This window comes from Miniopterus schreibersii (assembly GCF_964146895.1).
Source record: "Miniopterus schreibersii genome assembly, chromosome: 1".
NCBI lineage: Eukaryota > Metazoa > Chordata > Mammalia > Chiroptera > Miniopteridae > Miniopterus > Miniopterus schreibersii.
In genome coordinates, this window is record NC_138101.1 from 163,400,619 (window position 1) to 163,425,602 (window position 24,984).

The following is a 24,984-nucleotide window of genomic DNA, read 5'->3' on the forward strand; positions in this document are numbered from 1 at the left end:
TAGCCCTTGGTGATTAGGAGCCTGGGCTGAGGGGTGACGGATGGCTCTGGATGCCCTATGGGCAGCTGCTGTCAGCTTCTCTAGACCATAAAAACTTGGCATTTGGTGTGAGTCACTTAAATACTGATATTTTCCCCTCTTCCTTTTTACAATTATTGTCAAGATCATGAATGGAAATTGAATCTTCTTATAATATGTTCAGTTTGCTGCTCCACCTAGTGAAACGTCTTACCTGTTGATCAGTAGTTTCTGCTGAAAACCCTCAGAAGGCAAAAGGATCAAAGTTGAAAGGGTCCAAACGCCAAGGAAATTTCCATGGAAGACTGGGTAGGAAAGTGGGCAGGAGTGTGACTCTAGAGTTCTGGTCATGGGCCTCCTTTCCTTCACTGAAGAATGCTGAGAAAAACAGCATGTAACAGTTTCTGTCACTCATTGCTCTACTCTTACTCCCTTCTGTACTTCTTTCTTAACTTCATTTTTTCTGTTATTTTTTTTTGTCAAAAAATTTTTGTAACTTATCACAAGAAGGAGCTGTTAAAATGACCTCTGGCGTCTGATGGATTGACTAGTTCAGCCCTTTGCAGGGTTTGTGAAGGGATCCAGCTGTCTCAGATTACCGTGCCTAACCCCACATTTTCCAGGGTTGTCAGGGATCGCAGTGAGAGCGAAACTGAGCGCGCGGCGAAGAGCTTCCCGCTGAATGCGGCATTGTGGAGCTTGCTTTGTGCTCAGATCGATCATCAACAACCATGAGATTGACAAAACAAGACGGAACAGGTGCTAGCAGTCCCAGCTAAGCATTTTTTTATTTTGATGGATTTCAGGCTGATTTTAAAGTTTTTCCAACAACATATGTTCAAATTGTGTGTGCTCTCAGACACACAATTTGGACTTTAAAAAAACACCATTAAATCAACAATGTTGATATGAATAAAGAAATAAAGAGAAGACAAAGCAAGCATTTGGCAACCCACATTCAGATGTTCGAAGGACTGTCATCAGAGAAGAGGCAAGCTGAACTTTCTGAAGCTAACGATGACAACAAATTCCCGGGGTTTTCTGTTCAGTGTAGAGAATTTTCTAATGGATAGGTCCTTGTACCCTTCCTCCTCTCCACAGTGGAGTCATTGCTTTTAGATGTAAAAGTGTCCCATCCCTGGAGAGCATTTAAGTAGTGACTGAATAACCACTTTTCTCAGGATTTTTGTTTTGTTTTAGGGGGGAAAAATGCTTTGTAGAAGAGACAGCTATACGATTAGACAAGATGCATTCATTTATTTGTTAGTCACTTGGAAAATGTTTGTTGAGTGACTATTATGTGGCAGGCACTGTGCTAGTCACTTGGAGGCACTGTTGTGAATGAATCTGAGAAAATACCTGCTTTCAGGGAGCCTACGTTTTAAAGAAGGGTGCTTGACAATAACAACTTGTTAGACAGAAACAGTGTTATCTCGTAGGGGTAACTGATTGACGTGGAGTTACTTCTGAGTCGAGACCTAAAAGATAAGAAGAGGCCAGTTTTCTAGTGATATCTGTCAACTCGGAAATTCTGAGTGTGATGATTTGGGGAAGCACCGCTGCTACCTTTGAGATACCCAGTGCTATAAACCACTGCTCCTAGAATTCCGTCAACACTCAAATTCAGTGACAAAGATCCTACAGGCCGTATTACATACTTTGATTCTGAACTGGATAATAACTTTAATATTTTTATAGCATTAACTTGGAAAATTCTCTTATGTACCTTATTTTGTATTTAGAGATTAGAATGGTTTTTAACTAGCAGAGAGAGTTTAGAACTTGTTCAGTTAGACCCCTCCTCTTGGTCCAGAGAAGGAAGGGAATGTGCCCAGGGTTACAGCACACAGCTACTGCTGAACAGAAGAGCCTGGAATCTGGGACTTACGTGAAGCCCAGTGCTCTTCCCTCTTATTCCTAGCTGTTGGCATCTTGCTCATTGTCATTCTAACAAGAATGACAGCAACATAACATTTTATGTGTATATAACACTTAACAAAGCCACTTGATACTCATTCGCTCATTGAAGCTTCTTCCCACTGTGATGGGAAATGACTGAAAAATCAGTAATTTAAGGCACTCAAAATTGTTCTACTGTATGAGCACCAGTGCTCCCATTTTTCAGATAAGGAAACTGAGGTCCAGAGAAATTAACAGACTTTTCCAGAAAGTCTAAGTGACTAGACCAGGTCGCAGCAGTCACTTTTCCTGGCTCTGGATTAAAGTCTACTTCTTCTGTTACGCTGTAGGAAAAAAGTAGGTCAAATAGTTTGAAAAAAAAATATGAATGATAAATGTAAATGAGCAGGAAGTTAGAGAAAGGAAAGCGCTGGTTTATCAGGACTCTGCTCTCTAGTCAAGACTGCTTTTTACAGGATGACTACCTACTCTATCCCTATAGCTCCTACCTACTCTATCCCTATATCTGGTTCAGGTCTGCCATATTTCAAAATATACAATTGCTGTTCTTTTTCAGAGACTAAAGTCTAGTTTATTTTTTTTAATACAAAAATTTACCTGCCCCGGCCGGGCGTGGCTCAGCGGTTGCGCATCAACCTAGGATCCAGGCAATTGGGGTTCAATTCCCGGTCAGGGCACATGCCCGGGTTGCGGGCTCGATCCCCAGTCGGGGGCGTGAAGGAGGCAGCCAATCAATGACTCTCTCATCATTGAGGTTTCTCTCTCTCTCTCTCCCTCTCCTTTCCTCTCTCTGAAATCAATAAAGGTATATTTTATAAAAAAAACAACAACACCTAATCTCCAGTACTTCTGCTGTAATAAAAACAAAAAAGTAGGTAGGTGAGACTCCATGTAAACATTATGTAGTGCTGCCCTGTATTGGCAGTAAAGATACAGACATTGCCCTTGGAAGCTCCTTGACCAGTAGGGAGGAAGGTAAGTAAAAGTGCAACAGATAGAAGTGGGTAGGACTGGCTGTTGAGAGGGGGGACTGAATCAGTGTCAAAGAATGCATTCCAGTTATCTGTTACTCTTAATAAACTGCCCATCATTAGTGGTTTAAATAACAACCATTTGTTTACTTAGGATTCTATAGGTCAGGAATCCTAGCAGGGCTCAGCCAGTCCACATAACATCCACAGGACCTCTGGTGAGGGTGCAGTCAGTGGGTAAGAATAGAAGATCCAAGATGACTTCACCTGCATACCTGGCACATTGATGGGGATGGCCTCTCTCTCTCTCAAGCAGCAACACATACAGAGGCCAGGAGTATGAAATTACCTGATTATACTCCCTTAACTTTGAAATGTCTAGAACTAGAAGTGTAGACTAGGTTGAGCTCAATAGCCTCTACCCTGTGTACCCTAGCACTGATGTTTTCTCAGGTACCCACAGCTGCATGACTCCAGGGAGCAGTTGAAATGGAGACACATCCCACAACCCTGCTAAGCTAGGTCTCTAAGGACGATTATGATTAAAGCTGCCCACCGTCTGAGGACACAGGTCAGAATTACAAACACATTGAAAGAGTGTCATTTAATTCTTACCATGAAGATCACAATGGTTATTAAACATATGAGATGGATTTGGGGGCAGTTAACTAATCTTTTCCCTTCTTACAACCCTTTAGTCTTTAATAAGAAATAAGCCACCTAAATTAATCATAATGCTTAAATATGTGAAAGTGATTATTCCAAGCAGTGATGTGTAAGAGGGCCTTGCTAGATAAGACTATCAACCTCTAATACTGAAGAGAGTGTATACTGTGTTCATTAAAGCATTGTAGCAGAAACAATCAAGCTCTGCACCACCAGGTTGTCCACGTTGTAGGGGTGTTACCGTAATCAACAAATGCTTCGTATTGACCCACTGCAGAATACTACTACTGGTGTCATGGAGAATATATAGTAGTTTATGACTTAGAGTTTGCCCTTCAACAAGTTATAATTTACCTGGCATTAGAGACATGGGGTTGTAGAACACTAGGAACTGTCTCCAGGTGTGGGATGTGATATGCTGCCCGGTGAGTGGTATAGACAGACAGTGGTATGAATTTTGTTCTCAAAATTGTTTTCTGGGACTAACTCCGAACAGAAGAGGAGGAAGAATTTGAACCAAGTCCTGAAAGATGGATAGGTAGCTTGGAGTTCCATCTTTCCATCTGTTACACCAGCTCAGATTCCAGATAGGGAAACTAGCCTCAGTATTGCATTTTGAGGTGAGCAAAAATTTGAAGAACATCCATTTTTCTGTTAGAAAAGTAGAATGTTTGCTTCCATCTATTATGACTGAACTTTGTCTTTATCTTCAGTGCACAGAACACCATCATAAAAGGACCTTTGCATTGTTTTTAAGTCACTTTTGGAGATTTCGTTATATACGCAGATATTTTAATTAGCACAGCTCTGGGCAGAGCTACTAATGAAATCAACTTGGAACAATTAGAGTGTCTTCAAAGCTTTTGACAAAGTGGGTCTCTTTAAATGGAGGGGGGGGTTCCATTTTTATGTTTAATCAGTTAGCTGCCTCGTATTTATTGTGGCCTAGATGAAGTTATATTGCATTTAAACCACACTGTTCAACCAAAAACAATTCAGTCAGAGTTTTTGGTTGAATATAATATAGATAGATTGACATATACACACACATACATATATATACACATGCATATATGTGCATACACATACTTGTTTTTAAGAAGAAAAGAAAGCAGTGCAAGTGTAATAGCATTATGGGAGAGAAAGGAGAATTATGTGTTTCGGGACAGCAGGGTTAGAAAGACCAAGCAACGTTTAAAGATTCAAACAATAGCGTTTAGCATGAAATCTACTTTTTATCATCCTTACCCAGCCATCAAAATGAAGAAAGACAGTGTCCAGCTGTAGCAGTAGTTTGGTAGCAGGAGAATTAGAAGTAAAGGTACTAGTGCCTGAGGGGTGGGTCATGAATTAATAATTGCCGTGTGGCGGATGAGCCCCGTCAGAAGAGCTGAAAATGAGGAAGTTGCCTTGCAGAGCGCTATCAATCACTCAGTGACCATAACTTCCAGTAATTAGTGTATTTTATGGGCCTTTGCTTCAGTGGCTCGACAGCACATATGCTCCAGTCACAGCTAAACTTTGCCGGAGTAATATTCCAGGATGATTTATCCTTCTGCTGCACTGGGATATAACCCTATATTAGGTGAAGATTGTGAACTAAGCTGCAATAAAGTGTAAGTTTAGGTACAGTTTGCCCAGGTTGAGACCTCAATGTATCATGCTTTTCAGCATTCATGGTTAGGCTACAGCAAGCAATCATTTTTAACAGTGAAACAAATAAAGCAATTAAAGAAACAGCATTAGGATATCGTACTTCTGAAATACTGTTGCCCTCTTCTCATTTAAGTACCCTTTGTAATAAGCCCACTTCTAAATTTAAAAAAACCAAAACTATTAGAAACATTTATTTGAAATGCTGTCTTTCGTCCATTATTATTAGTAGTAATCTGTAGAATAGAATGAAGGGCCTTCTGAATGATGGAAAGTTGCTTCATTGATTTCATTGTGCTACTGTGTTTAGGCTCCTTAAGTTAAAATAAATTTTCTTTTTATCAGTGGACTACTGAGGATGAGTAGTTCTTTTTAAAATATTGGCACGTACTAAGAGGCTCTCCTGGTGGGAACCTCACATTTAGGCTCTTTCTACACAAAGAAAATGGTATTTTCGAGCTCTCAGGAGCACTTGGCACTTTTTGCACAGGCATAATTAGTTATTTGCCGTGGTTCACCCACTGCACTAGAGATCTGGGCCTTTGCAGGCAGGGCCCTTTGCCATTGCCAAAACATCTGTAGAACCCAGAGTTCCTAGTAATCTAACAAGCTTTGCCACCAACCTACAGTATGACTTTGGACAAGTTAATTAAACTTCTGGTGCCTCCACTGGGCCATAATTCTGTTTGTGCTAAAGAAATCCTGAGAGTTTATAGGAAAGTGGTATGTGAAAAGAAGTATAAATTGAATAAGGAAAAGACATGCATGGTTTCACTGTATTCTTGTTAGACTAAAATGTTTCTGAACCACTTTTAATGATGGCGTCCTTGAATTTCCTTAAATAGAAACCAGTGATAAGCTAATTGCACCAAGCATGGGTGGAAAGGTATACCCAGTTTGGTGCTTTTGTTGTATTTATTATCACATCTTTAATTTGCAACGTATTATCATACAAGTTAAAATAATAATAGTAAAACAAACTGATTGTCTTTAATTAAAGTGAATTAGGTTTTGATTTTAATATATTTGATGTAGTGAGAACTGATAACGTGGAGGTCCCAAAGGTTATTAGGGCATATTTCTGTTGGGCCTGATGGTGTTAGTAATAACCCTCTTCCTCATAGTTCTAGACATGAACAAATATGTCACTTCATCAGTCTCTGTTACTCGCACTTATGCCCCTCCGCAGGGGTTGCAGATTCCACAAGTTATCAGCTAATGGCGTTATACATTAAAAATTGAAGCTTTTCTCACTCCGAGGCCTTTCAAGGCTTTGTTCTTAAGCCCTAGACACTTTGGAGTGCAGCTGCAAACTATAGGCAGAAGATTAAATTAATTTGTAACTCTTTTTTTTTGGTCCTGCATTACTAAAGCCCCCACATTTAATTGAAACCCTACTTCAAGACGCTTTGTGTTTCTGTGTTCTTTGTTGTCAGTTTAACCTCCGAAGCACTTTCACGCTGGTGAATTGCTGTTATATCCTTTGGATTGTTTTTAAACCATTCAGTAAGAGGACAGTAAGATTGATACATGGGAAGAAGAGTAAAATCTTAGGGTGGATTTTGAGGTATTTAATATTTATTATGGTTCTTCACCAGCATAGTTGCAGTTGATTTACTCTCTCTCTAAGACTGTGAAAATTGGTCTTGGGATGAAATCTCACCTAGGGAATTTTATGTAATCCAGTAGTTAAGTCTGATTTTTTTAAGTTTCCTTGTGTCTGAATGTTCCAAAGTAGCTGCTGCATTTCTATAATATGAAGGTTTAACTGCAATGCACAATCTAAATGCAAAGTCCTCAGATGGAAATTTAATTGTGTGAAATGTACACAAGGTAATTAAGAACAAATTTTAGAACATTTCAGACTTTAAAGTCCTCCTTCAGTCAGATCATCGGCTATACTGAAGATGCTTATTTTCAATTTGCAGTTATGCCGAGAAACATAGAATATGCCTAAATTAAGAATAAAAAAATTCAGTACTCTTAAGCATAACTATAAATTTAAAACTCCCACATTGTTGATATTATAAATGGGAGATGATCACCAAAAACATACCCTGAATTTCTGAATTTGTGTCCTGCATTTACTTTCTGGCTACAATGTATGTTTTCTCTTTATGATTTATGACTTCATGGTGATAATTATTCTTATTACTAAGAGAAGCCATTTTTGTTGCTTTGTAACTAAATGTGTTCATCCTAACTTCTTGTTAACATACAAAAGTTTCAATCATGCATTGTTATGTATTTGGGAAATGTTATGGTCACACCCTCACACATACATTTGCTAGTTTAATTAGAAAATCCAAACGTATTCAAATGCTACTAACTCAAGAGTATTTCCTAAGTTATGGTTGGACAAATCAAAGATCAATAAGATGACACAGTCCTAGTTTTACAGTGAAATGTTAGTGGTTTACTGTTACTTAAATGTATTCCCAAATGGTAAATGTTTCAGAGCATTCTTTTTCTGCCTTTTACATAGTAAATCTCCCACAAGGAACAGAGTATTTAGCAGTTTGCTAAATCTTAAGCGTTTGGACTTAAAGTGCACTGTTTAATTTAACATTAAATAGAATCTGCTCCCTCCCCTATGTCTACCTCCACCACCACCCCAAATATAAATAAAGCTTTTACAAATCTTTTACAATGTGAGCCTGTCCACTCCTGGAAATGAAAAGGATGTGAGGGTCGTTTGATGAATTGCTGGCGCTTATGTGAATCCACATTTTTCAATATACTTTTTTTTTAACTGGACTTAAGCTGCCTATATTTAAATGCTTCATTTGTAAAGATGATAAAGAGAGCAAAGATTTCTATTGGCTTAACTCTAATCTGTTTGCTTTGTTGTGGTTCTTTTTTTTTTTTTCCTTTAACTGTTAACCTATTTATAAATCTAAATCTACATACAAAGGTCATTGGTTGGCTGAACTTAAACCATTTTACTCAGTAAATTTAATTAAGAAAATACAGTGCAACTCATAAGCAAATGAGTTTTTCCCTAGTTTTAAACCAAACCACCCTCTTGAGTGCTGATTGCCTTGCCCGACCCCTGGTGATACAGAAACAGGCAAAATTAAAAAGGACATTAAAGCTTCATTAAATCTGAAACACATTTAGTACAGTGACATATCTGCAGGCCATTTCAGAGAAGATTACATAGTCTCTTTTGTAAGTTTCCTAATTTATAATACCTTGACAATAAAAACTGGGGAAATGCAAGTAGATTAATAGACCAGTAGGGGTAAAAGATACAGAATGGCCCCCAGTCCGCCTGTCTCTGAAACGCTCAGTCATCGCCTGTGTGCTCCGTCTTCCCCATAAGGGCTCCATGTAGAACCTGTTTTCCCTGCAGTCAGATCTGCTAAGAACTCTTTTCCTTTTTTACCATCTCCTAATTGAACTGGATAAAAGGGTTGTAGCGCCTGGCTATATATTTCCTTCTATTTTGCCACAAGACAAATAGTGTGTAACCTAAACACTGCAGCTGCATTAAACCTGGAACGACAGGGACATGCAGGGGAGGCAGCTCCCCTCTAGGGCCTTGAAATGACTGCTTTTGGTGCCTCTGCCCATTCTCACTGGTGCAGAATTGGAATCCTTGGCCTGTGCTGGAGCAGCCCAGTGTGACACTCGGTGAGAGAGGAAATGGTGGTTGTGCTGCTCTGGTCAAGGACAAGGAACCATTCTCTGTCCTCCTACTCAAAAGAGGTTAGACCTGCAAGATGTCTTAGAGGTTCTCCAAGGACGGTAGTTGACAAGTAGGACTGAGGTTCCGTGGGATGTCAGTAAAGTGCACACAGAGTAAAGTCAGTCCCAAGAACTAGTTCAAGCGCTGTCACCTTTTTCCAAGCAGCCTGGCGCCAAGAGGCTGCCAGCTGACCAGCCTGCACTGAATCTCCTGTGTCCTCCTGCGTGGTGGTGTCTTACAGAGTAAATGAGTGGCATCGACCATCCTTGTGACCTTGTACCGGTTGTGATAGTGGGACCCAAGCAGACGAGGACATGTTCACAGGTCGGCCATAGCCTGGCCTCTCCATAGAACAGTGATGACTTGAAAATTTGAGGCTTTGTGTTGAAATGGGGAAAAAATCACATTTTTCACCATATCCCACTCTTTTTTTCTTAAGCCTTCCATTTATTATTGCTTAGTTTCTTAAACTGTAAGAACCAGTGGCCAGTCTGGCACCTACCAGCTAGTTTAGATCTTAACTGTATGTGTAGTGGGCCTGTTTCTTCTGCTAGTAAGCCATATGGGCAGAGTTCTTCCATAGACCCTAATGACAGTGTTCAACATGTACCCAGGTAAGTGGCAGAGCATCCGTAGGAAGGCTTGAGATGGAATGTTCTAAATGCTTTCCAGTATTTAGGAAGCTGTCAGCTTTTTTTTTTTTTTTTTTTTTAAATATATCTTTATTGATTTCAGAGAGAGGAAAGGAGAGGTAGAAAGAGAGCTAGAAACATCAATGATGAGAGAGCCATTGATCGGCTGCAGCCCGCAACCCGGGCATGTGCCCTGACCGGGAGTCAAACCCTGATCGCCTGGATCCTAGGTCGACGCTTAACCGCTGAGCCATGCCCGGCCGGGCGAGCTTTTTAAATGAGAGAACCTCCTCTTGGTAGTTTTCTAATTCCAAATGTAAGAATATGAGAAACTCATAATCCACAGACCAGTGTAATGATAGGTGGCAGCTTTTAGTGAGCGGCCACTGCCTGTGAGTTCAGTCCTGATTGACTCAAGTGCCTGGCCCGCCCGTCGCCACCACAGGAGACCCCAGTGACTCCTCTTGAATCAGTGGGCACTCTCTTTAGCCAGAAACACCATACTTACAAAATAAAGCAAATCCGTGGCCTCTGTTAGGCGGGGGGGAGTGGGAACAGTGGAGAGCGGAGTCCCTCCCCTTCCTAAGTAATAGCCGTGTACAGACAACAGACATAATCACACAGAACCGAAACGGAGTTTAGTTAACATTCACTTTCTCTTCCCTGCATCTTGTGCTGTTTTTGTTATTTATACTTGAAGGGATTAATGATAGCCACTAAATGAAATAATATAACTTTCTATCTTGAAAGTCAACGAACTCTGAATATCCAAGAAATGAGTACAAGGTATTAAAACTTATCAGGTGTTCCATAAATATATATACATCCAAGTGAGTCTTGGCCCTTTCAAAGCAGTCACCCGACATGGTTCTATGGTTTATTCTTATTACATTGTTGTTGCTCAAACTGGTTTTAGAACTTTGAAAATTAATCTCAGCACTTTCGTGTCTATCCTTAGTAAAGAACAAAATATTTATTCTTTGAAAGTGGAGTTGGGTGCACCCCTGTGTTCACTGCAGTGTTATTTACAATAACCAAGACTTGGAAGCAGCCCAAGTGCCCATCAGTAGATGAGTGGGTAAAAAAAAAAGCTGTGGGGCATTTACACAATGGAATACTACTCGGCTGTTAAGAATGAAGGAACTCTTACTTTTGGCAAGGAGCATTGATGGACCTGGAGAGTATCATGCTGAATGAAATAATCCAGTCAGAGAAAGACAAGTACCATATGATTTCATGTATATGTGGAATCTAATGAACAAAATAAACTAACAGACAAAATAGAAACAGACTTATAGGTACAGAGAACAGACTGATAGCTGCCAGAGGGCTGGGGTGGGGGGTTGGAGTTGGGGAGCTGGGTGGAAACGGTGAAGGAATTAAGCGAAGAAAAAACCTCAGACAGACAACAGTGTGGTGATTACCAGAGGGGAAGGGGGGGGAGGGCAAAGGGGGGGTGAATGGTGATGGAAGGAGACTTGACTCGGGGTGGTAAACACACAATACAATAATATACTTGTTCCTAGCCCACAGCTATAGAGTTTTAATTACAAGTGTACAGATAAGAAAGGTTGTAGGAAATGGGAAAGTAAACATGAAATGGAAAATCTTGCCATTATTTCCATCTACTTGTCAGTTTTTTCATCCATGTTCTATCGGTAGTTAGAAGAAAAGAGCTACTACTAGTGGGAAAATAGCCATTTTGAGACTGTGAAGTCAGAACTATAGGTCTAAGTGTGAAATTGTAAAAGTGAATCCTTAGAACTTCCACAGTTCTGCTTGATTTGTAAACTGCTGTGTGTTTCTAGACCAGTCACTTTATTTTGGTCTTTGGATCCTCACCTGTAAAAACAAAATGATTGGGCAAATAATAGGATTGATATAAAGTAAGAGATCAAAGTTACTAAACATACCATAACTTACTTTATTTTTTGTTGTTGTTAATTATTATTATTTTTTTAAATATACCTTTATTGATTTCAGAGAGAGGAAAGGAGAGGGAGAGAGAGAAATAGAAACATTAATGATGAGAGAGTCATTGATTGAGCCCACAACCCGGGCATGTGTCCTGACCGGGAATCAAACCCCGATCGCCTGGATCCTAGGTTGCTGCTTAACTGCTGAGCCACGCCCAGCCGGGCCATAACTTACTTTAAAAAAATAGTAGTAACGTTTTGCAACTGCATAATGTGCCCCATCCTCAGGCCTAAAATCCTTTATTTGTATTTGTCTAGAATAAATTGTCACACACATGTATAAATGAATAATGCCCTTATAGCTGAGAATATTCCTAAGAGAAGCCACATAGGGGTAATTTTTATAGCATTAAATATGCTCATTAAAAATAAACACTTTGCTAACTTAATAAGATATTACTTTGTATCCTGTTTTTATTTACATACTGATTATTTAAGTTTATTTTTGTTGTTGATACTATTACAGATATCCCCATTTTCCCCTCCTTTGCCCACATCTACCCAGCCCCCGTCCCCCTTCCACCCAGCCCCAGCCCCCGCCCCAGCCCCCCTTTCCCTCTGGCCATCACCACACTGTTGTCTGTCTGTGGGTTATGCATATATGTCCTTTGGCTAACCCTTTCACCTTTCATCCAGTAATGATAATGTTTAGTGTTAAAATTTGAATATTTTATTAGGGATGTAACATTGTCCATTGAAAATGTCCATTCTAAATATAACTCTTAATGTAATTACAGTAATGGTTTAGTTCATGCATTTGAGGTGGTGAGCTTTTTATATTTGCTGGATGCAATTCTGAAATTTAGTACTTGTCTGTCTTAAGGAGATCTGCCCTGCATGCAAATCTATAACTAGACAAATATTATTTCCTTTCCCAGCTTGCTCTTGGGAGGTTTCCATATCCTCAGGTAAGATTGTTCATTACTGCCGTTTGCTACTGTGACATTCATTCCTATGTATGAAGGTGCAGGGAGCAATTGTGAACATTTGAGCCACATACAAATAAATCTGTCCTGTTAAATTGAAAAGTGATATCTTAAAGGAGTCATTTAGAAGTCTCTATTGATTTTTGATTTTTTTAAACTCCAGATTTTTCCCCTCTTTGTTAAAGGTTGAAAGCCATCACCGCGCTCTTCCTTTGTGTGACATTGGTGATGTTTTTCCCTTATCCTAACCCAGTACCGTGTGCTCAGATCGAGGTTGGGGAGAGGCACAGCCTTTTCTTGATACACTGTTTGAGCTCTTGGATTCATTAAAATTATTTGAATTAAAGGATTGAGATGAAGGGTAAAAATATATAAATAGGTCATTATTTTTTATAAACAAATAGATGGGCCCCCAATTTTATGTGGGTGTGATTTTTGAACATATTCTTTTTAAAAAGTATGTCCCTTTCTATCCACATTTGTAAGGAAGCAGACAATCCATTATATTACCATTGCTGGTGATAACCTTTGTAATTTCTTTAAGATTTTTATTATAGATGAGTGCTAGCACTTAAAATATAAAGCTGTTTTGTGGTTTGAAAATGATTCCCCAGTGTGTGTGGAGAAATAAGTGAAATGTCCAGAGGGATGAAAAATGAATGGTTTGACTGTTTTCCTCTGGTTGATGCTCACTGTTTTCCTGGCATCTTGGTCTGTACAGACCAAAGTGCCTGGAGGCATGTCTGATTTAAAGGTGGTGTTGGTCTCTGCTCTTTAAGCATCTATTAACTTGCTATTATTATGCAAATAAGTGTTGTATTACACATACTAATTTATGCATGGTTAGATTATGCAGATGCATCACAAACATGGTTATTGAATAATAGGATGGGATTCATTCTCTCTACCATCTTTTTAAGCGGGTTTTAAGCAAATTCTCCTGGCACCCATGTGGACATTTAAAGACCTTTCACTCACTGAAATGCCTGTTTTGTATTCTTTTTCTTTTACAGTTAAAGCCATCAGATAAGTAGAAGAGAAATTCCCCAAGTTGTTAGGTTCAAGAGTGTTAGTCTCACCAAATTTGCAGGCTTCTTTGTTTAAACATAATCTTTTCTTTAAAGACAAAGTCTAAAATGTAGTGATTGCTTGGCATGCCTGCTAGCGTTTAGTGAGATTTTAGTGTATACAGCCTGGCTGCTTAGCTCTAGGTAACCCATCAAATTAAAATCACATTTTCAGGATTTATAGCTCATTAGAATATTTGTCTCGGTAAGCCTTTTATTCTGTTGGTAATTTTTAAACAATTCACTGTTTGACCAATTTGTGAAATCCCCTAAAATTTCATAAATCAGGACAAGAGGTCATGTGCACTATATCTCTCAAATAAGTCATAGTAGAAATCTTTAAGTAATCTAATAAAAATGCCAAAGATGGAGAATATAGCTTTATTCTTGAGATTCCTAATATCTAGGGTAATTAATCGGTGAGACTGGGTAAGTGATAAGTCTAAGAAATGGATTGCCATTACATGTGACAAATGAAGCATTTGAAGACTGGTCAGATTTGGGACAAGGCTGTATACCTTTGCAATACTGTTTTCCTGAATGTCTAAGTAAGTATATATTTACTTGATCAGTCAAATGAAGTTGGAAAATTCTAATGTACTGAACTCCTTAGTTAGCTATAACCTTTGGGGGTGGGGGGGCTATGCTCCTTGAATCACGATAGAATAGTGTCACCAAATTGGGACTTTTACTTCAAATAATAGAAGCAGCTTTGATGCCATCAGGCCTATTTGCCAGATTTTTCAACAGAAGTTTGTGTGCTTCATTGCTAGAATCAATAATGACTTTTGACAGAGTTGGCATTTATTTTACAGGCTTTGTACTATAGACTAAAGATTGGGACAGAGTACTTTATAAATTCCTTTCATGCCCCCTCTCTTTTACCCTCAAGTAAAGCACTTGAAGAAAAATGTTTATTTTTATAGTATTGCAGAGACTGTATTATGAAATAATACCTTCTCTGTGGCCCATATTACCTCATTTGAACCCCAGCCACTCTGCGAGATAGCCTCCCCTCATAAATTGGGCAAGCAGAATGGCCGACTTCTCACTATTGAACTGCAGGTGGTTTGGTGCCATTGAATCCCAAGTGGAGTCATCCAGAATGAATAGTAGACTCTCAGGATGGGAAAGAGTCTCAAACGTCAGTGAATCAAACATCTCTACAATATCTGAAAAGCAAACATCCACACTATGCTTGAACACCCCAAGTGATAGGAAGCCCACTACTTTCCAAAGCAGCCATAGAGTCAGAGTAGTGTTCTATTTTCCGAGCTGGGGACGGCCTCATCCCATTCATCGCCCTTTCCATCTGATTAAAGGAAGTATGCAGATCAAATGAGATGGATATAAAACCACTCAGAAAAGTACAAGGGGCCGCCCCACTGGCCTTGATGTTGGGCCGTAGCACAAAACAGTTTCTAATCATCAACCAGAAGATTGCAAGAGGATGTGCTCAGCAACCTGCCAGCCACAACTGGAGCCCAGTGTCAAATGAGCAGAGGTGGAAGAGGGGAGGAGAGACTAGCTTCAAGACTCTTCCTTCCCCCGGCCCAGCGTCAGTGCTGCTGACAGCGTCGTTAGCAGTGCCTCTTCCTACTGGTGACACAGTGTTTACCCAGTGGGGATCCAGCTGAGAGAGGGGTGTTGGGAAGATATCAAGGAGAGTCAGTGGCCTGGGACCAACATAAAGGTTAAAGGATGCATTTTTGTTGAAATAATCATTCTATATTAATTTCATCGTTTTGTGGGTTGGGTTTTTATTGGTATTTTAAAATATTATCCATTTTAGCTTCCTTTAGGCCTTAAAGTTGCATAGCCTCATTGGCATGCAATTTAGGACTCTAGAGAATAAAAAGGGTGAAGAGCCACTAAAAATGCAGTCTTATTACTGTAGCTCATACTAGGAAGAATGTCTTGGATTCACCTAGCACCTTCCCCACGTTGAGGTCCAGAGCACTTTCTGTTATCTGACTCTGGCTGTGCATCCACCCTGCAGGGACCATTATTCCCAGACTCCAGGAGAGCAGACTGAGGCTCAGACATGCAGCCTCAGTGATAAACAGACACAGTTAAGTCTAGGATTTGCAGGCAACTAAACCAAATGACTGGCTCTGTATACTCTGAACTTGGTTGGCTTTGCATACCACTGCTCTTCCCCCTCTCCCCTACCAAGCCTTTCACTTCTCTTGGTTTGCCTTCTCTGCCCCAGGGAGGCCTCTTATGTAGATGAGAAATGCTGAACATTGGAGGGTTGTGCCATTGCAGATGATGACAAGACCACTCCCTAGAGCTCTTTTGCTTTTCTGACCATGTGTTTAGCAGAGTGACAGAGGATCAAGGGCCCCAGAGCTCTAACTGACCCCGGTGCCATTAAATTCTGGGTGCCTGTGAAGTATATTCTGCAATAGGACAATGAAAAATTGTGTTTTAAACATCTTGCAAACAAATAGTATTTCAATTTCTTGAACAATTTAGCTTTAATCTGGTAAGATGTGCAGGTCTGGACAAGGACTGGAGCTGTGTATAGTTAATCATGTAGATCCAAATTCAGTTGACTTAAAAAACATGATGGTGGGCAATGGTTTGTTTAATGACACCACAATTTAAGAGAAACAAAAAAGATTGCATGCTAAAAATCATCATCCTTCATTCAAACTTTATAGTAGTTCCCTGCATTAGGATGATAGTAAATCCATTAAGGAGACTTCTCAGAGGATGAGCCTGCTCTGGCACTGGGAAATTTGGTAAGCAAGATGCCACAGGAAAGTGAAGATAACACAGTTACAAATGTATTTAAAGTACTTTTGCATGTATAAAAATGTTGTTCTTCTTTTGGCTATATTTCCTGATCTTGGTTAATAAATTACAGAAAAATGACCTGAAGTTAAAAAAAAGGGGGGGGTGGAAATCTGAGCAAATAGTGCCCCTGGTATTGTAAAGCTTTGAATGTTTTCACACCCCATTAATTTATTACTTCTCTTTCTTCATCTTTAAATTTCTTTTCTTTTTTTTCTTTTTTCAAAAATTCCGACTCCCCGCTGCTGCAGTGATTTTCATCTTGTTGTTAATTTTCCCTGCTCCATATGGAGCTCCAGACATTTCACCTGGAGGCTGTACTAGATTTTGCTGTAGTGATCGTACTTCCGGAGGCCAAACTGTCATTTAGGGTTCCTGGTGCATCTGTCTGCGCCAGGCTTTTCACTGGCATGGGAGAGTGTGAATAACAAATTGGATGCACCTGAGATTCAGATGATTAGTGTGTTTTGTGAATCTCCACGACTTGTAAGCAGATAGCTCTGGGGGGTGGGGGGGTGATGGGAGGGCTAAGCAGCAACTGTGGGTGAATCTGTACTCACACCTTGCATTTGGGGCTTTGCAAGGGAAGTGCAAACATCCTAGGCAGCCTGAGTGCAGAGAGAGTAACAAATATTTCATCCTGCCTTGTCATTGATTAGAAAAGAGCCTTTAATTTCATTTCACCCCATGTTGTGATTAATTTGCATTCTTTGTCAGAAGTTAATGGAGTTTTTTATGGTTCACTCTGAAATCCTTGAAGACATCAGACTTGATCTGATGTTTATACAACCGCCAGCGGAATTTTTTCGTTTGATTGATGGCAAGCTTGATGTTATTCCAAACGGCTTTTTAAGCTGTTTTTAAGAATTATTTGAATAAAATGCAAGCAAGATATTGTTGTAAGATCAAGATTATCTGTTAAAAATCTGTTTCAAATAAAGAAGATGATAAGTAGTAGAAAGGATGAAAAACATAAGAGAGTGAATAGTGATATTATTTGTTAAAAATACGTAAGGATGGCATTCAAATAAATTATTGCAATACATAGAGATCACTTTTATTGAAAAAGTATACCATCATCTCGGCAAGTAGAATAATTAAGGCTAAGGTAAAAGGTACGTCTGGATCTTTAGGATTAAAAACCTTTACTACCAATTGACTAATTCTCATTTATTCTGCCAGCTTTTGCCACCAATGTACGAAATAGAGATCTACTGTTCTTTAACTCAAGGAGACAGGGTCTGTCAGGCCTGTTAGCAGAACAAAATGATGACATATTACTTGTCTCAATAAGGAGGCTTTCTTAACTCCCCATACAAGTTCAACCTAAGTGGATGATAGAGGATTTTAAGTGAAAGGCATGCATTCTTAATAATATAACGACTGGCCTTTTTCACAAGATAGTTCAAAAATGAAAATATCCTGTTGTTAAAAGCAAAATACCCCCGTTGTTCATGAGTAAGAGAAATGTGTTCACCCCTTATATGCTATATGTCAAAATGTGAGGGAAGCTATCAGTGGTATTTGTTCAGAACCCCCTGCTACTGACCAAGGAAGTATGTATTGCAAATGCTTTTTGATTACTAACACCATTTGTTCGATCTGGGGCCTGTGCCTTGCTTCAGCAGATTCTTGCTTGGCTGTGATTTCTGCTAGTGAGACTTACTCATAGGTCAACAAGCTACTTATCTGAGCACTTTCATTTAAAACACATTAATTTATTTGCTGTATCTGAAAGTTTGCTAAATAATTGGGTGGTTTTAATTGAAGTTACTGCCTTCTGATCCTTGTATTAACATGATCTAAGGTCCTTTTTATTATATACAATCCATATTATTGACGAGATTTGCCCTGTTTTCATTTAAATGTAAGCAGCTTGTCAAAGAGAAAATATTTTGTTTAACTTGGCTTGGAAACCTGCTATTTTAATGTGGTGGTTGTTTTTTTCAATTGACAGACTGTCTTTTAAGCATTCATTTATTTTGTAGTAATAAATTGTGCTCTGGGTAGAGTATCTTTATCTCAGAGCAGAAAGCATATGTTCTGAAAACTATTTTAAAATATTAAACACTTTACAAAAGCTAAGTTCTTTAAAATACTAAAATTTTTACACTGAATTTTATTCATGTTTTAAAAGCCTTTGACTATATTGCTACTAATCCTAATTTTGATAATTTAACATTGTTTTATAGTCACTAACATTGTTTTATATCACTGTCTTACTTATCTTTTAATGTACTGGTCATACCTAGACTGGCCTAGAATTGCAAAATAATACCTAAAAAGTTTGCCTCCTTTGAAAAGAGGTGTTTGGAATATATTCTTTGTTGCATGAACTTTTTGAGTTCAGGAAATCAAGGATTTTAGCAAATCCTAAGTATCCACTTTTGTGCATGGGGTCTCTAATCAAAGAAAAAAACAGCAGTGGGTAATACCCCAAACTTCACATATTTGTCTTTACTTGAGTCCAAAAGAGTGATATGCAGGCAATTTTTGTTCTAAGTGGATTCCTAGCCTACATGTTTTAGTTCATTGTTTATTTTTGTCCTCACTATTTAGGATATAAACACTTAAAACATACTGATATTTTAAGCCATAAAGTCAGAGTTTATGTTTCATAATATGCAAGGTGAAATTTAAGTGATATGAAGATGGTTACTTATACACACTTGCCTCTTCCCAGGAATCTTTTAATTGCCACGCCAGATTCTCCCAGTGTCTGACTCATATTTATGAAGAGGTCTCATAATTTTATTTGCTTAGCCTATGCCAAATACAGGAGGCAGGTTCCTAATATATCTTTAAAATAGAGAGAAATCCCCCAAGTATGGGTAGCTTAGAAATGTGAAAATTTCCATGAAAAATAAATTACTTGTTAATACTCCAATTGAGCTATATTAGCCAGCTAAGTTAGTGATTCCTGTCTTTTTTTTTTTTTTTAAAGCAATAACTCCATGGTTTGATTTTATAGCACCTTCTGAACTTTTGTATGACATACATCTCAACCTAATTCAACATATATTTGTCATTGAGTATCTCCTCTGTGCCTGACACTGTGCTACACACTGGGCGTACAGAAATGAAACAGTGGTGGTCCCCACTCTCAAAGAGTCTAAACCAGTGGGGGAACAGGAAAACAGACAAATGACAGTTGATGTAAAAGGAACCCTACAAGAGGTGGTATGCTCTGGCCTCAAGAGGAAGAGGTCAGCTTACTTCAGGAAACCAGACTGGGTGATGTTTGAGCTGAGGCACTGAGGCTAGAAGGTTGGGAAGGCACTTTCCATGCATTTTAATCAAAAGGAGGATCATCTGGTAGAAGACAAAGGTCTAAAGCAGCATGTTGGATTTGGTGTCCTTCTAGTACTTCAACTCAGTAGGATACTGCTACTATCATTCCCTTCATTTCCCTAACAGTCTAGGAATTTCCATAGGTAACTTTTATAGCAACACTGGGAGGGAAGGGGCGCTGGGGGGGGGGGGGGACAGTAGAGGAGAGGGGTGGTGTCTCAGAATGGAGCTGACAAGTGTAACAGAGACCAGATAATGAAATTGGGTTTGAAATTTTCATGAGTCCCTTTGAGATGGCTGGGGACCAGTCTGAGGTTGGAAATCATTGCATTTTAAGATCTCTGCCCCTAAGGTCAGTTGGCACATTCCTCTCAGGGGTTCCCTGCCACCCTCTATGAATTCGACTTGGCACGTTATAGCACATATTCTACACTGCTGGGGTGGTGGAGGGGCAGAATCGTCATGATCAAATAAGCTAATGCCTAAGAGAGCACTTTGAAAAATATAAGAGCAGAGTGGTAAACAAGAGCAAGGTAATACTAGTATTATTTATATTTCCAGAAAATACTTCAGGGATTTACCTATGTAACTGAAAATATATGACCATGTCTCACACCAGGTAGGACTAAAATGAATTACTTTTCTGATCCCATAAGAGCCTTCCTTTACAGCCTTTCTCTTTTGAGTTATAATTTATCATTCACAATCATAGCATATAGAATTATATACAGAACCCAGTCATTTTTAGTTCAGTAACTGGGAACCACGATTCTTTATAATTTTTAAATAATCAGTTTAGCCCAGAAATAGAATTAAAGTTTGAAGTGATGCCCTGGTGCCCAGGTTGGCTTTCAGGTGGTGACTGTCATCTTCTCTTTCTCTTAGGCCCTGTGGTCTGGGAGGCCTTCCTTCCTTCTGCTGTTGGTTTTATCTGCTACTTCATGGAATCATAGTATTTTAGGATGTGAAGGGTTCTTACAGTGATCTAGTCCGACCCCTTTATTTTGTAGAGGAGGAAATGGAGGTCCACAGCCATTAAGTTTCTCGTGATTACCGGGTCTTCAGCCCAGGGTCAGACTGTCCTCCCACTCCAGAGGGATGGTGCAGGGAGAAAGTGAGAGAAGGCACCCAGAAACTTTGAGCCCAAATGGCCATCCTTGTTTTATATACCCATCTACTCAAGTACTGCCTCCAACTGGTGTGTCTGCAGAGATGTAAATTACTATCCCAGGATGCTCCATGCCTGCCAGGTAATTGCTGATGGATATGGATCCCTGGGGAGAAAGTGGTCCTCAACTGCGGGTAGCAGCAGCAGCAACAGACAAAGACATCAACTTTTATTGTACTCCAGTGCTTTACTTATCACCATTCAGTATAGAAAACTTGGGTAGATTTGGGGCTCTGAGCTCATTGGCATCCAAGTTAAAAAGGGGGCAGACCTGGCCAAGCTTTGTTTGAGCACAGATTACTTTTTAGATGTTTAACAGTTCTGGATTAATGCCTTGGGGTTTTGGGAATTCTTCCTCAACTAAAATGTTAATGATGCTAAGAACCCAACCCTCTTTAGTGCCAATAAAACAGACAAGCTAAGTTCATTGAAAAATCAATGAGTTGCCTAAAAGGAGCAAAGAGCTGATTCGATTTAGGGCTGGAGATTGCCCAGGACACACCAGGTGGAAAGAGTGTTCCAGGGACCACAAGGAGCTAGGAAAGGAGGCAGTTGTCTGTTTATGCACAGGGCCAAGGTGTCATCTCCAAGGAATTGTGGAAAACTGAGGCATCCGGTTAGAACCAAGTGTGGCCTCTCATGGTGTATACACTGTCAAGGTCTATAGATGTTGACTGCCATCAAGAGAAGGAAAGAAAAGCTGAGGAATAAAGTGGTCTCGTCGGGAAGGGAGCTCAGAGGAGAAAAGAAAGACCAAGGGAGGGGCAGGGGGAATAAAGCTTGTCTTGTTTTCTGTTCAGAAACAGGTTGCAGAGAGCATCACTCTGGGCATGAGGAGACCTTGACTGCAGTCCTAGTTCTAGTTCGGTAAAATACAGTAAAACAAAAGAAAGTTCCTGCCAAAGGCCTCAGTTCAGCCCCTGTTCTTTGGACGGCCTATGCCTCCTTGGTACCCCAGTACAGCCTGAAACACTTAATGACTCAACACAGAGGGGACCAAGAGGCAGCAGGTGACACACCCAACAAGTCACAGATTAATTATTGTCAGTATATAGTTTCCACGCAAACACACATACAGCTAACTCGAGCTCTAGTTCTGGTTTTTCTTGTTAGCTGTTTGACTTTATTTCCTTTCACATCTCAGTTTCCTCATCTGGAAATTGATGGAGGTGCCCTAGGTCAGTGACCTGCCAAATGATGAGAAGACAGGACACAGAGGAGGTGGGAATCCACTCCCTAACGCACACCCACACACAGGCACAGACAGACACAAGGGCAGCTCTGCTTTTATCTGTTAAATTTGAAAATGTATCTAAGTAATATCTTGTAGGAACTAAGAGTTATTTGGTAAATGGAGTCTGAAAAGTGCTGGACTAGATGCTTCTGCTTTCATATCTTGTACGAGCAGTTTCCTCCCCTTTTCCATGCCTTCAGCAGTCTTTCTCATCACCATCCCCCAGTCCTGTCTTGGAGTTCACTGAAACCTGATTTTGCCTATATCGAAACATGAGAGGAACAAACTAAAACTCTGAAACAGAAGTCAACCTTTATTCAGTCTATTCTAGATCCGTGACTTCTTTTCTCTAAATCTATTTTGAATTTCATTTACAGTCAAGCCAGTAAGACACATGTTAATTAACATGGTTATGTGTGACTATATTCTTTCCTTCCGAATCCCATATGAACCATGCATTGGCTACAATTGCAGCTTATCTCAAAATCTCAGCAGGCCAAACAATATTGTCAAGCATACTATGGTTTAAAAAAAAAATGCCCAGAAACATCACCTGTTGTGAGAAGCTATCTTAGAAATCTGCAGTGCCCTGAAACCAGCAAATTGTATTTTATCCAAATACTGAGTGGCATTTAGAGGAGAGTGCAAGCCCTGTGCTTATGTCTTAGTTCTGCCACTAAGTTTCAGGGACTTTATGTATTTGGTCCAGCAATTGCATCTTGTCTATCTTCTTTTTTTAAAATATATCTTTATTGATTTCAGAGAGAGGAGGGGAGAGGGAGAGAGAGAGAGATAGAAACGTCAATGATGAGAGAGTCATTGATCGGTTGCCTCCTGCACGCCCCCCCACAACCCTGCATGTGCCCTGACGGGGAATCGAACCTCAATCTCTTGGATCCTAGGTCGATGATGAACCACTGAGCCACTCCCGGCCGGGCTCTTATCCATCTTCTAGGTGCTTAGAGTCTAGTACAGTGCCTGGCATAGAGTACTTGATAAACAAAGTAATGATTTAGTCTAACTTCACTTTTTCCATGTCGGCAGAGCATATTTTAGAATCAGGAGAAACTAAGAATCAATGTACGTTTTGGACTTCAAATTAACAATGCTGCCCCCTTTCTTTTCCTCCCTGTTCACACGCCCACACGACCTGCCAGCATTAATACCTAAAGGATGAGAGCTTCCAAGGAGACGTGATAGGTGCCTTCAGAAACTTGAGGGCTCTCAGATGAGAGAAGACATGGGCTTATACTGTCAGGAGGGCAGACTGCACAAGAGGTAGAATGGACAGTCAGAAGACTTACACTCCCCATCGCCTTGGCACATTCAGGCAGAAGCCCAGCATCAGGTGGAAGGAAGAAGGGCTTCGAGAATCGGGCAGGGCTGGGGAGCCGGGCAGAGGGTACGATTCCACTTCAGTGTTGGCCAGTCCTCTCCTCAGCCAAGCAAGTGAAAGGCTGAGGCAGTCCTGCCTGTTGCAGGGGAGAAGCAACAGGTAGAAAGTCACCGGACTTCTTAGTATAATTGGTTTAACCATTGACTCATTTTGACTCTCAAATACTCTTTCAGCATGAAACACATAAGAAAAAAAGAGTACAAGAAAGGTAATTTTTTTCAGTCCAAGATTTATGTACTTTTCTGTTTCTCTCAAAAATGTGAATGCACTTGTAGATTCCATAGCTTTCTACTAAATAGTGTATAGCGTCGAGAACAAGGTGGTCTAGTCCCATCAATCCAAGGTGTGTTCCGGCGGGGATGTCATACTTTATGGCAACACATGCAGAGAAAAGTGACCGAGTGGTGGGGAACATGGACTCATGCCTGCGTCCCTCCAAGCAACTGGCTCAGGCAGCAGGAAACCCAACTCAAGAGTTACCTCAACCGCAATGGGAATGTATTGAACTGCATGATTCAAAAGCCAGGTATTGCTGGCTTTAGGTAGAACTTGATCCAACAAGTCCCTTTTTAGCTCTATTCTTAGAAGGCTTTTACCTTCACTCCAAGCATGGCGGTTGGGATTCCGGGGCAACCTGCCTCCCAGTTCAGTAGGGAAGGGCGTGTTTCTTCCCCACACACAACCAGAGGTCCTAGGCTTCAGTGTGATTGGACCCATTTCACTCCCTGCACCCAGGGGGTTTTGATGATGCTGACAGCTAAGCCTGAACCACATGCCTCCCCACAAAAGCTGGGGGTGAAGTCATCTTCCCATGAAGCACATTGAGGCTGCTTGGGGGCGGGGGAATGTTCGTGCCATTGCTAATAGAAAGTGGGGAGGAGAGAGGGCAGTCAGACATAGCAAATGATGGTAGGAAGAAAATGGGATGTTCATTCAAGAAAGAAGACATTGTAGAGGCATGACAACTGTCTTCAGATACGTGAAGAGCTGTCGTTAGGCTTAATCACTACAGCTCCTGACCATGGGCACATAGGAAGACATATTTGGACTTAAAATAAGAAGGAACTTCCTAACTATTTAAGTTACCCAGGAGAGAATCATTGGAATTCCACCACTGGATGTCTTCTAGCCAAAGGCAGGATGCCTGTCTGTCAGGAAGATTACAAAGCGAATTTATGGGGCAAGGAATTGGAGTACGTGATCTCTAACATCGTCCTGGATCCTATGGCCTGTGGAGGGTTTAAGCTAATAGGGATGCAAACTAAATAACTCCAGAAAAATCCAGTTTGATGCATTAAGAAAAAAAAAAAATACTTGTAGCAGATGTATTTGACCATGAAGAGTGGAACGGTCAATGAGCCTTTCTCAGAAGGAACAGCACCTCCCCACTCTCACCCTCACACAGACACAACTGATCCACTAGATCCTGAAATAAGACCACCCATTTTCAGAACCAAGAAAAAAGTTTAATAAGGCAAATGTCTAAAATCTTCTAAAGGAAAGTGCTTAATGGATTCTTTGGCCAGACCTTGTACCATTAGGGAAAAGGTTAATTTTGTAATTTGCGTTGATCATT

General features: G+C 40.2%; 1 protein-coding gene across 3 annotated transcripts in view; it reads left to right on the forward strand.

Annotated features, from left to right (window-relative positions):
• MAP2K5 (mitogen-activated protein kinase kinase 5) overlaps positions 1 to 24,984 on the forward strand; it is a 238,893-nt gene that overhangs the window by 149,350 nt on the left and 64,559 nt on the right. For 2 of the 3 annotated variants that reach the window (XM_081134329.1, XM_081134331.1), the window contains exon 17: positions 12,406 to 12,435. The exons of the other annotated variant lie outside the window; for it this stretch is intronic. In XM_081134329.1, coding sequence (XP_080990455.1) covers positions 12,406 to 12,435 — 30 coding nt within the window. The remainder of the gene's footprint in view (positions 1 to 12,405; positions 12,436 to 24,984) is intronic. 3 annotated transcript variants of the gene reach the window in all.